Below are 16,162 nucleotides of genomic sequence, written 5' to 3' on the forward strand. Positions count from 1 at the left end.
TATTGAAACATCCTTTTGTATAAATTCTTAATAGTTTAAATACAGCAAATCAATAAATTTGCTTCCTTTGTGTTTTTTATCTGATAGTAAACACCTTCTGAGAAACATTAATCCATGAATAAAGAAAGGAAACTTTACTTTGGCTTTATGTGAGATCATGATCTTCTAAGACTATAAGGAGAATTCTTACTGTTACTTGATATTTTTTTCTTTCTTTTGTGACATCTTGCGGTTCTTAAACTGTTTTACACTTCTTTTTTGCTGTCTGTTAATATTATGTGTTCTTTTATGTTTGGAAGTTAGTACTTTTATGATGAAAACGTTTTAATATAGACATCTTTATAGCCGTTAACATTAGTGGTGCTATAGAGACCACCTGATTTGTCATAAATTTTGATGTTGCAGAGTAATTCAGGATTACAGTGAGTAGTTTGCTTTCTTTTCTGAATAAACTTATGCACATTCACTGTTTCTTGTAGTCTGTCATTTAGAGGTGTAGTCCAAGCATACTAAAACCGTTTATGTCAACTAGGTCACAGTATTGTTACTCTGAAGCTACCTCAGAGAATTTTTCAGAACCTAAGATTAGATTTATAATATTGTCGCTTGCTTTTCCAATAGAAAAGATGACACTGTAGTAATTAACAAGCATAATAACTGGGTGTGTTGGAGAAATGTGTGATAAGGAAATTTACTGTTCCTGAAATTTACAGTAAGATTATGTTACATAAGACTTGGAATTTCATTTAGTAGGATGCTGGTGTGAAGATTTTTATTTGTGTACTTGGAAGTAGATACCTTATTCTGAAAATGATTTTGAGGGTATAGATTTAAGACACAGAGAAGAGCCAGCATTAACACTCAATAAGGAATAAACAGAACTATTCTTTTGCCTTTGACAAATTGTGGCCTTTCTTCGGCATCTGTTGAATGTTATCCAGTGGTAAATCCTGAAGAAATTTCACGTATGAAATCGAAAGCAAAAATGTAGGGCTTCTTTTGCTTTCTACCCTCCCTTTCCTTTCTCCCTCATATTTATAAAATATTTATATGCTTGCATCACTGACCACCTGCAGCATGAGCTTACTTGCCACTTACAGTGAGAAAGCATTTCAGTGAGATGATTGCTTAATTGGCAGTATCCAACTGAGATAGAATAAGGACAGAATGTACAGATGAATGCTTAACAACAAGTAGTCCCAGGAGTGGAGCAAATACTAGCTGTAAGTGGAATTTGTAGTTTGTTTTGAAGCAATGCATAGGTAGGCTTGGTGAAAAAGAATATAGAAGTTATATTCAATGAAGACAGCAGAATTTTTAGTGGCTGTTTTTGCAGATTACTGGAAGGTACATAGTTGATAATGTACTATCAAATCTTAGTTTTAATTTCAGTGTGTTATATAGAGAATTACTGCTCCCAAGCTTCAAAAAAGCCTGAATAATTTCTTTCATGCTTCATTTGCTTATGTAATTTTACTACTGTACCATATGGTTTATTTTTAAAAAAGTGTGTGAAGTATTTCTAACAGTATGCAAGTATGTGCCTAGTAGCAGTTATTTTTTAGCTAAAGTAATTTTAGTGTAGAATCGATAGACATTCTTTACACTCCAAATCAGAATTCAGTATTTTTTTATTGTTCAAGAAACACTTAACTATAGAAGTCCTTTCCTAAAAGGATGAGGGCTTTATTAGTGCCTGCTGGTTTTAGACTAGTTGTAAAATATCAGATGGATGTTAATTGCACTTTACTAATTATAAATGCAAGTGTAGTATGTGGTGCTTTTTGGCTAGGAAATAATATGTTTATGAATAATCAGGGAACATGGAATGGCAACTTGTACACAGAAACAAACACGTCTAATAGCGTGGAGTTTTTCACATGATTGTTCAGCATTATTACTCCTTAAAGATCAAAAGTTTCCTGACAAGCTGGTATTTTCTGTATGTTCACGATAATTCTTACATTGGTTTGTGTTCCACTGCAGTACCAATCAGTTCTATTTTCTATTCAGTAGAAATAGCTGGGATTTTCAGATCGTTCATAATAAAGTTAATAAATAAGGCATATATATAGTTCTGCTTTTAATTTACTGATTGTAATCTTTATAATCTTTTGAAGTCCTTTAATACCAGTTTTTAAGAAGGTACAGGAATAATATTGTAACTCTTGACTGCTGTTTTTGCACTAAATTATACCTCATATTTAATAATGAGTTCTGGGCTTAGTTTCTTTGTAGTGGGACTTTTTTATTAAGAGGTGATAGCAATGGATGTTCCCAGAGGTGCTGAGCAAAATGAACAAGTTGTTAAATATAATGATCAAGAAAAAATAGAATTAACTTGAAACTTTAAAAACTGAGCGAGTGTAGTTCAGTGTGTCAAAATAGCTGTTTTATCTACATGAAGTGTATCTTGACCAAACTTGCATCACTACAAGGTGCCACCCTTGTAGTCTTTTCTTCCTCTCAGTTAAATTAATGTTTACAACACCTTGACAAGGTAGTGTTACTACCATAATAAATTATTTACTAATGATGCGTGAGACTTATTTACATGCTTGGATGTGTTTGAATGCTTTCAGTGTGTTGAATACTAAGGATCTCTTTTCCTTTTTTTTTCTAGCAAGACCTCATGACTTCTTTGATGCGCAAACACTGGATGCTATAAGACATCGAGCCATCTGCTTTAACCTCTCAGCACATATAGAAAGTTTAGGAAAAGGCCACAGTGTTGTATTTCATAGTACTGTAAGTATATATGTTTCATTGTACTGTAAGTATATATGTTATGCATTCTGTTTGTTTACCTGTGTGTTTAAAAAACCTAATACTTAAGAAAGATTTCTGTTTTTCTCTAACTGCTATAGGCATTTAATCAGAAAAAAAGTAATTGTGGGTATTGTACATTGTTGATTTAGTCCATTTCTGTTAATAAATTATCTTTTAAAAAGTAGTGCTAGTAGTTGTTCTAGCTCACAAATTGAATAGCTTGCAATATTTCCTAGCTAATACACTTGGGGAAATATCTAGCAGCAAGTATGCATTGCAGAAAAATTTGGTTATATATTCCAAATGAGAATGCAATGCAGTCGCATTTCCATAGTCCTGAATGATAGCACTGATATCATTTGAGGGTAATTATATAATTGAGTATTTAAAGACACTGATCTGAAATTGGTGGTTTTTTGGTTTGGGGTTTTTTTGTTGGTTTTTGTGTGTGTGTGTGTGTGTTGTTTTTTTTTTTAAATCTTGCCAGCAAAATGTCAGTGAATTGCTAGGAGGAGGCAAATACCAGGTGTCCTTTAGTCCTATTCCTGTATCCTATTTTGTTAATTTCACTTGTGCTTGGGTAGGATAAACATCAGTATTAATTTAGAAAAGTTCAAAACATGCAAGAAAGTACTGAATTAGGGTATAGGGATCTAAAGTTCCAAAAGCTGTATAATCTCCAGTTTCTTAACCAACCTGGGAGAGTAGAGACTCAGCTGAAGGAAAGGATTAAGAGGTGGAACAAAATGAGGGGGAATGCTTTGTAAACTGGTAGATTAGTGCAAGATGAGCTACAGTCCAAGGAAGTAGTGTTGACTGCTTTGTCTTCAGCTGTGGCTTAACCTTAACACATGATTCTATCTACTGGATTATCTATCTCTTTCCATGAATGAAACATGATTTTATATGCTTAACTTATTTCACCCTGTTCTACAAGACTGATGATTGTTATAAATGTGGCCAATTTTTCCCAAGTGATTACTCCTGAACTTTATGTGCATTGAGCACCAGCTGCAAGTGGGTAATTGCAGGTGGCTTAGCTGTTGCTCTCTTTACATCTCATTCTAGTTTTCATGGCCAGCATGGATTTTACAGTGCTGTGAGAAAAGGGGATTCTCTTCCAATTCACAGTGTGCTTTAATCTGAAAGGTTACCCAGACAGACTACTTGGTTGTGGAAGCTCACCTTTGTCTATTGGAATTATTCATAAGGAGACATAAGGAGACATAAGGCAGAATGTGCTCTGAAACTGCTTTGAATAAACTTTGAGGAAGCAGTGAAAGTCCTTTTAATTTATCTGTGCATGCGCCACTTAAGATGGTAGGTGTTGATGAGATATGAAATTGCTTAGACAGCTATGGGAGAGGTTACCAGTGGGAGCAGTGTTTTAGGATTCCTGCCCTGAACTGCACTTTGCTACAGTGTTTTAGGATGCTGCGGTTGTGTGGGCTGGTGTGCTGGACGTCAGCCATATCAGTGAGACTCAGCCTAAAATCTGCTTTAAAAAGAAAAGGTAGAACAGAAACAGCCTTGTGGATCTATGCTATTATACTGAGCTGATGGTCACCTCAGATGCAAGCACATTTTGCATAATTTAAAAGCTTTAGGACATTGAATGGTGACTGGCTGAATAATGCAATACGGTTTGTGTGGTCCACCTTCAGATGAAGAAAAATATATGTAGCTATCAGGGGCATTAATTTGAAAAGTGAAAAATATGAAGATAATATTGTCTTGCTGTCTGAAAACTGACATAAATCATGTAGATTTATTTTTTTTTAACCAGCATAAGAATAATGTTAGCGCAGTGTGGTATTTGATAGGATGGTTATCCTAGTGAAAAATTTCTAATGTTAAGAATTTCTAAGCAGTCACTATAGATACCTTTCACCATCTATGAAAAGTCATTCCTTTTCTATATATGTATTTATTTTTCAAGCTTTTCTTTATAGATACGGAAAGCTGTAGAATGCAGTCATCGATAAAGCCTTTTTTGAAGAAATGTTTTTTTCTGTCCAGAGTTCATCTTTGACTTCATTATGAGTTTTTTGTATGGCTTTTTTTTTTAATTAATTTTTTTATACTTTGTTTCTATAAATTGTTACATGGAAAAATTCCATCATTTCCATTTAATGTAAAGAGCAGATATTACTGTGATTAAAAAATACAGCGTATAGGTAACTCTGTTATGTGTCCTATCCCTGCCTCCTCTGTCCCCTGCTTATTGAAATGCTAGAATTAATTCTCTATAATATTTGAATGTTAAACTATTTTTTACTGGTTTTAGCTGGTTGTGGTATTTCAATTCAGTGGTCACATGTATTGACACTAGTTACATGTGTTTTGAAATCTTAAAAATTTGAAACACACTAAATGACTGAATATGTATACCAGTTTACTGGGTGAAGTTTTTTTCTTTTTCCAGAAGAGGTCAGCAGAACTCCATTTCTGATTTGAGACAGCCTTAATGCATTTACAGAGCTAAATTCAATTATATTTTCCTTTTGTTTCTGGGGCAGTGCATGAATTTTAGATAATACAGTGTGGGTTTTTTCTAATAAAGCTGTATTTGAACATACATCTGACTGAATTCTAGTTTTAAGTGAAAAACTTAATGGACTTCAGTTCTTTACAGCAGTTTTGAGTCTTCAGAGCATCATTATTGTAGATATGCTAGATTTTTTTCACATTTCAGTTGTAACTTTTGCAGACTGTAAACCTCTAGTTACAAGTGTCAAAATAGCTATTTTTCAACTGCTTTTTTGCAAAATTTTTGCAATTTTGCATCTGTCTGCATCATAGCTGTGTTTCTAACTCTAGCCTGCCTAGGATATGGTAAAGTTTTCATAGTGCTAATTGTGTTAAAAGTGGGTACTTTTTATACATTTTATGAGAACTATGGTATTCAGATTATGCAGAGTTGATGGACAGTTGGTTCATGCAGATTACGGACTTTGGTATTTACACGCTGTGTTTTAGTTTAGCCTTTTCTGTAAATATCAGTTGCCACTGTTCTTTTCAGAAGAGAAGTTTTTGGAGTTTGCAGTATCTACAGTGGCTGTGTGTGGAATCTTTCAAGGATTTACTAAGAATTTTATGCTCAGAGGTGCAGAAGGTAGGGGAATTGGTGTTTAAAGAAGATAGGAAAATCTGTATTAAGTCTTGTGACGTGTACTGAAGGAGAAGGGTAAATCAGAAGAGGAAGCAAGTGGCTTTTCACTGTTGTTCAGGTTACTGGAAATTTTTGGGATACCTTTTGCATGCTGGTGTTAAAGAATAAATTTGCATCTGAATGAACAGATTTCTTTTCTTCCTGTGTGTGTGTTTCTAACTTTATCCTGGCTAAAGTTGGAAGTCTAGCTTCAGCGTCTTGCATCTAAAAACTTTATTCTCTGTGAGAGTGTCTTATGTGCTGGTTTACCATGAGCTAGTATGAGAAACTGAGAAAGGAGTTCTCACTTCTTGTGTGGGACCTTAGCAGTGGAGTACCTATGTTCTGCTTAAACTCTTATCAGTTGTTGACAGGTCTTTGACATGTCATTTGATTTTTCATTCGTAGAACAATAGTGGCAAGTGTACTCTCTGCAGTGTTAAGGGTCCCCATTACATAAGCATTAAATAGCCTCTAAGCCTGTGAGTTTTTCCAAGTAGCCTTTGCCATAACGTCTTTCAATGCTTGGTTTAGGTATTGAAAAGGAATGAGAAAAAGTTACCTAGGCAGTTATGCAGTATGGCCAGATGTCAAAGCATTTGTGAGAGAAGATTTTTATCCTTATGCCATGGTGTAATTAAACTATAAGCTGCACCAGTTTCTTCCATCTTCTATAGATGTGTTGTGAAACGACATGAGTGTATTTGTAGAGGAACGTGTATTCTTCAAAGGTTTTGGAATAGCAGCTTAAAAATCTGAACTATTTCAAAAGAAACAAGGTATATTCTAACTGTATATGGAGCAATACAACTTTCAGAGAGTAAAACAGTTTGCGTTTTATAAATGTCCAGTTGAATATGAAGAGCAGTAGGATTTGAGCAAAAAGTCTGCAGATTTGGTTCTAATTATGATTTATGTGATTATTATCAGGTAATAGCTAAAAGAAAAGAAGATTCTGGAAAAATAAAACTCTTGCTTCATTGGACACCAGAGGACATGTGAGTATATTACTAGTAATACAATATAGGATTTTAATGGGCAAGGATTTACAGTGGAGTAACTGTCTTGTCACTAAATTATGTTATACCATTGAATAGTTAAAGTTCATGTTTTAAAAAATGCTTTTTATAAAGAACTAATTATTAAAAAATGATAAGCATTGCTTTAATTGATTTTTTTTTTTACTTCAGCTTTTAAATCTCAAATCTCTCGGTTCAGGTAAAGTTGAAGCTGTATTCTTAATGCATTTTGTCACTATAGGTATTAATAACAAGGTCCTGTGATTATTGAATAGGTAGCTCAGGTTGGTTTTGCCAGCTGTATGCATAAGGAAATTTATCACTGAAACAGCTTTGTTTTATGCACTGATTCATCATGATACTAAAATACTTCTAGGTACTGAAAAAAGTACAATCATCAGTATAACAGCAGAAGTGCAAGAATCTGCCTAGGTGCCAAAATTTAGCAGTATAATAACCACAGTTGGCCCTGTAGGGTATGCTTCTCATGTTGCTTTTTCTTTGGATATCCCACTGAAGCTCCAAGTACTTTTCCAGCATGTTTGGCTTCTTTTTTTTTCCTCTTGGATTTTCAAAGTTCTACCTTGCGCCAAATGACTGTTCTCACATGTAATGCAGGACAAAAGTACTTCCCTTAGGTAGGCTTGGGACAGATGAAGTAGTTAAGTGTAAAAATATTTTCTCTACTTCTTTGAAATAAGCGAGACCTTATCTCTTTCTTCTGACTCTTCTAGAACAAGGGGATCTTTCAGATTCAGTGCTGCTTTTTTTCTAATATAGATTCAAATGAGGCTTTTGCTCATGCAGTTGTATATAGTATTAGAATCTGCATTGGAAGTTGCAAGTTGCTCAGTAATGTCAGGTCAAAGGAATAATGTGGTTTAATTGGTATTTCTTGCATCTCAGTTGGGTTAGGTAGAGGGTGCATTTCCTGCACTCAGTATTATAGCTGTGAATTTTTGAGTATTTGGTAAACTCAATTTCACCTTGATTATTACAGCTTAGAACAGCAAATGCAAGGTATCATGGCTTATGTCACCTGTTTGTTTTATAAAGTGAATGTACTCACACTGTATAAAGTTAAATGCAGTCATGATGATAATTTTCCATTGTGCTGAGCTGTTCATCAACCTTTCAGATGGAGCTAGTAATAATGATTTAACTTTCTCTATTCTGAGTCATCTTGAGAAACTGTTAAACTCTTCCAGGTTATCTGTACATTAAAGTTTTTTCCCAGAAAGTGAAATAGTAGTCTATATATACGGTAAATACCCATTTCCCATACAAGAGGGAAAAATTTTTTTCCTTTTTGGAGCAGGAGTTTATACTTTGTGCCAGTACTTCTTAGCTTACTGGGTTGTTTTTACGTATATTTCAAATAGTCTTGCAATGTAAAACATTTTTTTCTTCGTGGTTTGTATCATTTTGCATCTTCAGCATATAGCTTCTACTAAAAATGTCTTCTAAATGTTGCTTGTCAAAAATCAGTTTTGGATTTATTTAAAAAAAAATCTTACGCTTTTTTCACCTTTCATGATCTGTATTAAAGCTTAGTAGATACATGGATTGCCTTCTGGGTGGTGTTGTGAGTGCTGCATCTGTCCTGTTTTGTATGTGTGTTGTTCCCCCTTCCCTCCACCCCCTTTTTTTCTTCCACCTTCATCTGAAAAGCGGAAAGTGTCATTGAAGAAACTGCTTTTCCTACTGGGATAAAAGATCTCTCTTTCATTTAACTTTTGGGATGGCTTACCTGAAAAATTGAATTTGATTTACAGCTAACTTAATGACGAAAAATAGAGACTCAGTTTAATAATTTGCAAAAGTATGTAAAAATTGCATATAACTTTGGTCAGAGAAAGCACTTTCATGTAGATAGTCTTAAATGCTGGGTTTCTTAATTTGAAATTTGTTTCAAAATGTTAGAAAATGTTAGAATTTTTAATTATGATCTTTAAACTTTCCCCCAACCTGAAATTAATTTAAAAAAATGGAAGCAAAATGGATCACTTGTTTGTTCTGCACAACCTTGATCAATGCTAACTTACAGGAGGCAGGAAAGCAGGTTTTCAGTAAGATGCTGACGACCTCTGCAGGCTGAGTGCTTTTCTTAATGCGTTACCTGAAAACTTCAGCAGGGCCTTAAAAATCCAATGTGCTTTCAGTGAAAGAAGCAATAATGTAGTAAGCCACTGTAAAGCGGGCATGTTTGGTTTCAAAGAATTAAAGAACAAATCATAGATCAGTAATGTATGTTACCTGCAGCCCTCTTCCCCAAGTTTCATTGCAATCAGCACTGAAGCAGCAATTCTTTTTGATGTGTAAAGACCAAGTTTTATTCTGTATCTCAATGAGAACTTTTACAGAGGCAAACTATTTTGTGGTGATTGCCTGTATTTCCTCGGAAGATAATCGAACAGTTAACTTCAGAAAAGTTGGAATGTTTTGACATTGAAAGCTTTGAACTTGGAGCAAGCATATTAGTGTAACTCAAAGCTCAGTGCTTGCAGCGTGTTCTGGCTTTTACTAACCTTTATTTGACAGCATCAAAGAATTTTATGCCCAGTAAAATAAACTATTTTCAAATATCTGTTTTGTTGGTTTTTTTAATTCCTGCTACCCATTTTCACATTAAATTGTTAAAATGGAGAATGTATTGCTGTTGTCATGATACATTTGGCTTAGCATTCTTCTGGAATAATCTAAATTCTTTTTAGTATATTTTTCATCCCGAGAGCTTGAAAAAATTTGAAGTATAATGTGTAAAGATTGGCTGTCTTTTTCTCATTGCAGTGAACATGCTTTTCAAACAGTGATATGTAAAGATTGCTTTAAAAAATTTCATGTGTGCTAGTTTACCACATAGCTTTATGTTAAGAAAAATAGTTTATCTTTTTTGAATATTTTTATTTTATTTATTTATTCATAGTCTTCCTGATGTGTGGGTAAATGAAAGTGAGCGACATCAGTTAAAAACTAAAGTAGTTCATTTATCAAAACTACCAAAAGATACTGCCTTGCTTCTGGACCCAAACATATACAGGTAACGTTCTAATTTTGAAACTTTCTTAACTCAAATATAGTCTTAAGACTCACTTAACTTTTTGACGTTGGAAAATCAGGATTGCTAATGAATTATACACCAGACCAGGGAGCCTCAATCCTGTCAGCGTCCAGGGGTTAAGTTCTGAAGTCTTAAGTTGTTTCAGAATTTCTTAACTACTTGAACTGAACTCTAGTTACTGAGAAACGGGGAATGTGTGTATTTACCAAGTGTATTTTACTTTTTTGTGCTTGGTGTACAGAAATTCTAGTAAAGGAGGTACACACAGTGGAATCCTGAAAGATCACTTCTGTTAAGATCACATACTGGTTTGTATGCCAATTTTTTAAAGTCCAAATTTACCTTTACATATTTTATATTCAGCTGTAATACATGCAGTATTACCTTGAAATCTGTACTTAATACAAGTACTGTTATTTTTTTTAATACAAGATTCTTCAGAGTGGGACAGAAGGGGACATTACATGTTACCTGCCTTTAAGCTATATTCACATTGTATTTTTAGGGCTTAAAATTGGCCCTAAAGATCCATCTTGTTTCTTATAATTTCCTGTTTCCTCCCCCCTTCCCCCTTTATTAGTGTGCTCACATGATTTTCAGTACCCACACTTCTGTGTGTGTACAGTTTTTAAAGGTAATTGAAATGCTTAATTCACTCTTTAAATTTTTTAAAGCCCAGAAATATGTATTTATGGGCTTACGCTAAAAATTCATTAAATGAATTTAGGACAAAAGTCTTTTTTTCTACCATAACAGAAGTTCAGTGCTCCTGTATTTCTTCCTTAACATGCAGTAACCTAGTGTCTAAAGCAGTAACTAGAGCACTAATCTGAGGTTTTGATATGTGATAAGCATTTCAGTTCACCTTTAATGTATTTCACTAATCAAATTAATGAAATCCCGGTTTACAATATCGAAATAAATAATCATACTATTTCTGCTTTCTTTGTAAGTGTAAGTAGTTAAAATACTTACTTTAGTATGTTAATTACTGATGTTAACTGTAAATCGTAAAAATGTCATGAGGAAATTGGATTTTGTGTTTTAAAACTGCTTAACACAGTGACTGTTTTATAATCCAGTTTAGGTGTTAATCATGTTTATATTGATTACCTTGATAGATCAGTTTGATTTGAAAAGTTAAAAATAACCTTTTAAAATAAAAGCGTAATGATCTTTGAGATTAAGTCCTTGGGAAAAATGAGCCATCCTTAAAAATAAAGTCCCTTATACATAATGTTTTATTAGATTATTAGCAGTATAGATCAGAGTGTAATTAAAAAGAGTTTTGGGACCAATTGTGGGAGATTAGAGAAATAAAACTTAAAGACCAAAACTTTACAAGGGAAAAAAAATGATTAAAGAAATTCAGTGACAGCTATTAATTTTGTGCTAAAATGGTGACTCCAGTAGGAAGCTTGAAATAATAATCTGAAATGTACGCTAATATAGGATCATCTAAAATATTTTTTAGTTTTAATCAAATTAAATGAAAGTACATTTTATAGTCATGTTTTCATAGTATACTCTAGCTGACTCAAATTTACTTCCCAGGTTTTTTATGTAAAACTGTACTGTTTTCTTTTACAGAACAATGCCCCAGAAGAGGTTGAAGAGGTAAAAAACAAGGAAGTGGGGACACCTGCAGTCTTAGTCACTGACAATGGATTTAGAAATAAAGTTGCACATTAGTCAAATCCCATCCTTTTTTTTTTTTTTAACTTTTTTTTTCTTTTTTTTTTTTTTGTCTTAGATAAATATTTATGCTTAGTGTAAACATTCTGTGAATGAAGTTGATGCTTCCGTGGAATATATTAATATATTACTGTATATCCACATTTTCATGGAATGGTACAGTGGGAGACTGAGCAAACACTCTTCTGGCAACTTAGTGGAACAACTAAAAGGCTTTGCATGCTTGCTTCTTTAAGCTGCTTTTTTCTTTAGTGAATACAGTAGTTTATATTTGATGAAAAGAAAAGGTAACCATCACTATTTACTCACAATTCCCAGGAGAACTGTTAATAAGCTATTAGGCTTCTTGTCGATGTTAACTGAATACAACACATGCCAAACAATAGTACAGCTACCAAGGGATTATCCTGTTGCCCTTTTGAGTATGGTGGATAGTAATCATTCGTCATTTGTAATCTCGTGTCCTTTTGCAGATCCCTAAAATATGTTGGATTATAATGTTTAAATGAATGTTGATGGAATGCTTGTCTTTTCCAATCAACTATGAATACATAGTACGGTTTAAAGATGTTAAGAGTGTTGCAGTATGTCTGATCCCCTCTTCAAGAGTAGTATAGTATGTTAATGAGATCTGCTTTTATGTGATCAGTATCAATGGTGAGGTTTTTTAAAACCTCTACGTAAGCAGTTAGTGTTATTGGTGTTTTATTTTACTTTTTTGACCCTCTAGGATCCCCATTCACTTGTAAAGTATACTTTTTTTATTTGGCCTAATGTTTTCTAGATGTAAAGAAAATGGTATTTTTTAAAAAATCTAGATATTCAATCCTTTATGCACCAAAGTTGGCTTTGAAAAGGAAAGTAAAATCATTTTCTTGCTTAATAAGCAAGAAGCCATGGATTTTTTTTAACTGACAAATAGAGATGCGTCTAACCTGTTAGTCTTTGTATGGAGACACAAATGTTGCATATAGATAATAGGACATTGCTTGTAAATATTTCAGCAGATTTGTAATATATTTTTATATTATGAAATGTACTGTAGATGTTTTTCTAGAGGCATGAAAGTTAAAATGTATATATTATGGTAGAAATAATATTGAAGGATATTGTAATTCACTAGTGCTGCCAGAAGAATTGTTTAAAAAAAGCACCTTCCTTAACAATAAAAATAACCTTCTTTTACATACCTAAGGGACTATATACTACTGTTAATATCTGTTGTAAGAACAAAAATACATTGAACATCCTTCCCAGAAATCTTAGGGGGATGAATAGTACCCATAATTAATTCATGGCGCTCCTTTCTAATAGTGAACATGAAATTAGTTTTTTCCTTACTATTGGAAGGAACTAATATGTAAAATTTGTATGGATATATGCAGTCAAACTGCAGAGTTAGTCCTCCTTATTGGGGAGGAATTTACTACAGTGAAACTAATAACCAGCAGTTTTTACACTAAATTTTTATTAAATAGAATAAAACTAAAGTAACCCTTTGGTTGCAGGAGTGAGCATATCTTAATATAATACAGATGCATTCTGCATTGGTACTGACACGAGAGTCTTGCTTAGCTCCAGTGGGTTAAAAATGTTACTTATATACAAACAAAAAAAATCCTATCAAACAAAATGAAGTGCAGATTAAAAGCACCACTAATATAAGATGTTCTGGAATGGTTGTTTAATAAGGGTATTATTCATAAAATCTGTAGTGATGTGACTTTATTTTTGAAAAAAAGAAATAAAAATGCAGTGTTTTGGTTTTTTTTTTTTTTTTTGCTTGAGCACTTCACCTACTGCTTTTTCTGTACCTTTAAAATAATCCATAATCTTTGTTTCTTTTTTTGATTCGTTATAAAATTGCCAAATAGAAGTGTTTCAGATATAGTTTGTATTTGTATTTTTTTAATTTTATTGCTTCATGAGTTTCTTGTAAGTCATTTATAATTGACAGATGATTGTAGACCTTGCCTGAGTATTTTTTCTAATAAAACAAAGCAAACAAACCTCATTAGCTTCAAAATTGTAAGATTTTACGGAAGTTTTAAAGATAAATTTAAAAATGTCTCTATCTCTGTTTCCTCTGTAAGTGGTAACACCTTACAAAATGGGACAAAGCATACCTTTGCAAAATGGGGAAATCATGGTTTCAAGTCATATTTTGTTCATGTAAACTGTGGTGTTCTTTCTTTGGGTTTGAGAAAAGTATTATCTGATATTCTCATGGTACAGCTTCTGCCTTGGAAGGAAAAATCAGTTTAAATTTAAAATGTCTGTGAACAAGTGAATACATTGGAATTAATTAAACTATCCATAGGAGTCAAAAGGTAAGTGGACTTTTGGCAGGTTTTTACCTTCAGGTTTTTTGTGTGTCCCTGAATGAATTTGAGTTTTATTGGATTGCAAGATACATGGAACTGACACAGCAAAAATCTAACTGTTATTCTTGAAAAGTCTTAATGAAATAATTGGCCCCTTCCCTGTTGTGTAGCTCCATGTATTTTCTTTCAGGATGTAACATACAGAGGTTTCCTCCTCTCCTAAGAATATTTTTTTAAATAGATTTCCCAAATTCCTACAGCGTGTTTATTTTCCCTGTAGAGAAATGTCTTCAAGACAAGCCTGTAGTTATTTTACCCTTCACTGCAGTCTTTTTCCAGACCGTTTTAACAAGAAACTGTGTAAATATCCTAAATTTGTATTTTTTGTGTAGAGGTTCTGTATTATCTTTAACACATTGCAGAAGGTAGGCAAAGGAAAATTACTTAATTTTACAGTTAAATCATGGCAAGATATGCTTGAGTGTGTACTCTGTGAGGAGAGGCTAAGGGAGCTGTACAAGTTCAGCCTGGAAAGAAAAGCATTTAGAGAAACCTAACAGCAGCCTTCCAGTACCTGAGAAGTTACAAGAAGGTGGATCCAGGCGTGTTTAAAATTGCACAACAGGATGATGAGAGTCGGTGGTCATAAGTTGAAATGGCAAATTTTTGTCATTGTGAGGATAGTCAAGAGTCGAAACAGATTACTCCCAGAGATGCCACAAATCTGTCCTTGGCAGTTTTCAAGATCCAGACAAAGCCTGAGCAGCGTAGTCTAGATTCAGTGGTGTTAGTGTTGCACTGAGCAGAAGGTTGGACCAGATGCTCACTTGGATGCTCAGATGCTCACTTCCAACATGAATAGTTCTATGATTCTGTCACTTGGAACTAAGTAGGTTTTCTCTTCCAGCCCACATGCTCACAGAGACATCAGCTATGTTTAGATCATGTTAGCAATCTATGGTCATAGGTCATGACTAGAGTTGGAGCTGTTTGAACTGAAAAATGATCAGCTCTTGCTGGATTTGGGGCTTTAGTCTATGTTTGTTTTGACCTGCTATATGCTTGAACTATACTGGTGTGTTAGCTTAAGGTAGCTGCTGATGCTTGAGGATGTGGGTCAGAAAAAGGCGTGGGATGGAATGTTTACTCCTTTGCTGTCAGGTGACACTAGCACAGAAATCTCAAGTGTGTTTGTGGGTGTCTTGGGTTATCTTACTTCTGGGACACCTTTCAAAGGAAGTACCAAATCAAGCTTTTTGAAAGGCTCACTTTTCAGGAGTTGCAGCGCACCCATGTATATGTGCCCAAAATCACCAGTCCTTTTGGAATGTGTTGGCTTGAGTTTGACAGTTTTCTAAAGCTGAATAACAGGACTTTTGAGTGAGGAGTGGTGTTTTGAGAATGAAGAACATTGCTTTTGCTAAACTGGATGGAAATTCATATCCTAGCATTTGGACATAGCATATTATTTGATTATTTGGTATTAATCTCATTCTATCTACTAAAGCACTTTAAGGAGGAGAAACACATCAGTTCTTGTATTGAATATAAGTTTGTCTGAAATTACTGTGATTTTTCAGGTTTTTGCCAAATTGCTTAACATTCAACAGTACATTTTTCTTGGCTTCTAGTAATTATAGTCAGTATTAATATAATTCGGTATTAATTATACAGATATATTGGTAGTTACACTGGAGATATTCAAGGCCCGCCTGGACAAGTTCCTGTGTGATGTACTGTAGGTTACCCTGCTCTTGCAGGGGGGTTGGACTAGATGATCTTTTGAGGTCCCTTCCAACCCTTGGGATTCTGTGATAGTTGGCTTTCAAAAAAGCAGCAGAATCTTTGGCTTCTTTCAGTCATTTTCCATAAATTGTTAAGGAGACATTCTGTGAATGGCTCCTATATGCATACCTCTGTGAAAATAAGCAGTTTGATCCCTAAACCAAGATATTCTAAACAAAACATTCCAGTGGCAGAAGATGGTCCTAGCATCATACAGATTTTCTTAGCCAAGTAAAAGTGTCTTTGGTAAGTGATGTCACTTCAGCTTCTAGTAACAATTTCTAAATTACATTATTTTGGGGAAAAAAGCCCCACCTGCACTACTGTTTTCAGCAGCAGCATGGAAAACATATTTTAA

The 16,162-nt window shown here is 33.9% G+C and overlaps 1 protein-coding gene across 2 annotated transcripts in view; it reads left to right on the forward strand.

Annotated features, from left to right (window-relative positions):
* Positions 1 to 13,858, forward strand: part of AEBP2 (AE binding protein 2) — a 46,368-nt gene extending 32,510 nt beyond the window's left edge. The window contains exons 5-9 of one of the 2 annotated variants that reach the window (XM_065683557.1): positions 2,624 to 2,748; positions 6,851 to 6,918; positions 9,866 to 9,979; positions 10,242 to 10,308; positions 11,591 to 13,858. In XM_065683557.1, the coding sequence (XP_065539629.1) occupies positions 2,624 to 2,748; positions 6,851 to 6,918; positions 9,866 to 9,979; positions 10,242 to 10,296 (362 nt within the window). In that variant the 3' untranslated portion in view covers positions 10,297 to 10,308; positions 11,591 to 13,858. The remainder of the gene's footprint in view (positions 1 to 2,623; positions 2,749 to 6,850; positions 6,919 to 9,865; positions 9,980 to 10,241; positions 10,309 to 11,590) is intronic. The other variant, XM_065683566.1, reaches the window with a different exon arrangement.
* The last annotated feature ends 2,304 nt before the right edge of the window (positions 13,859 to 16,162 follow it).

The sequence above is a fragment of the Lathamus discolor genome, chromosome 1 (assembly GCF_037157495.1).
Source record: "Lathamus discolor isolate bLatDis1 chromosome 1, bLatDis1.hap1, whole genome shotgun sequence".
NCBI lineage: Eukaryota > Metazoa > Chordata > Aves > Psittaciformes > Psittacidae > Lathamus > Lathamus discolor.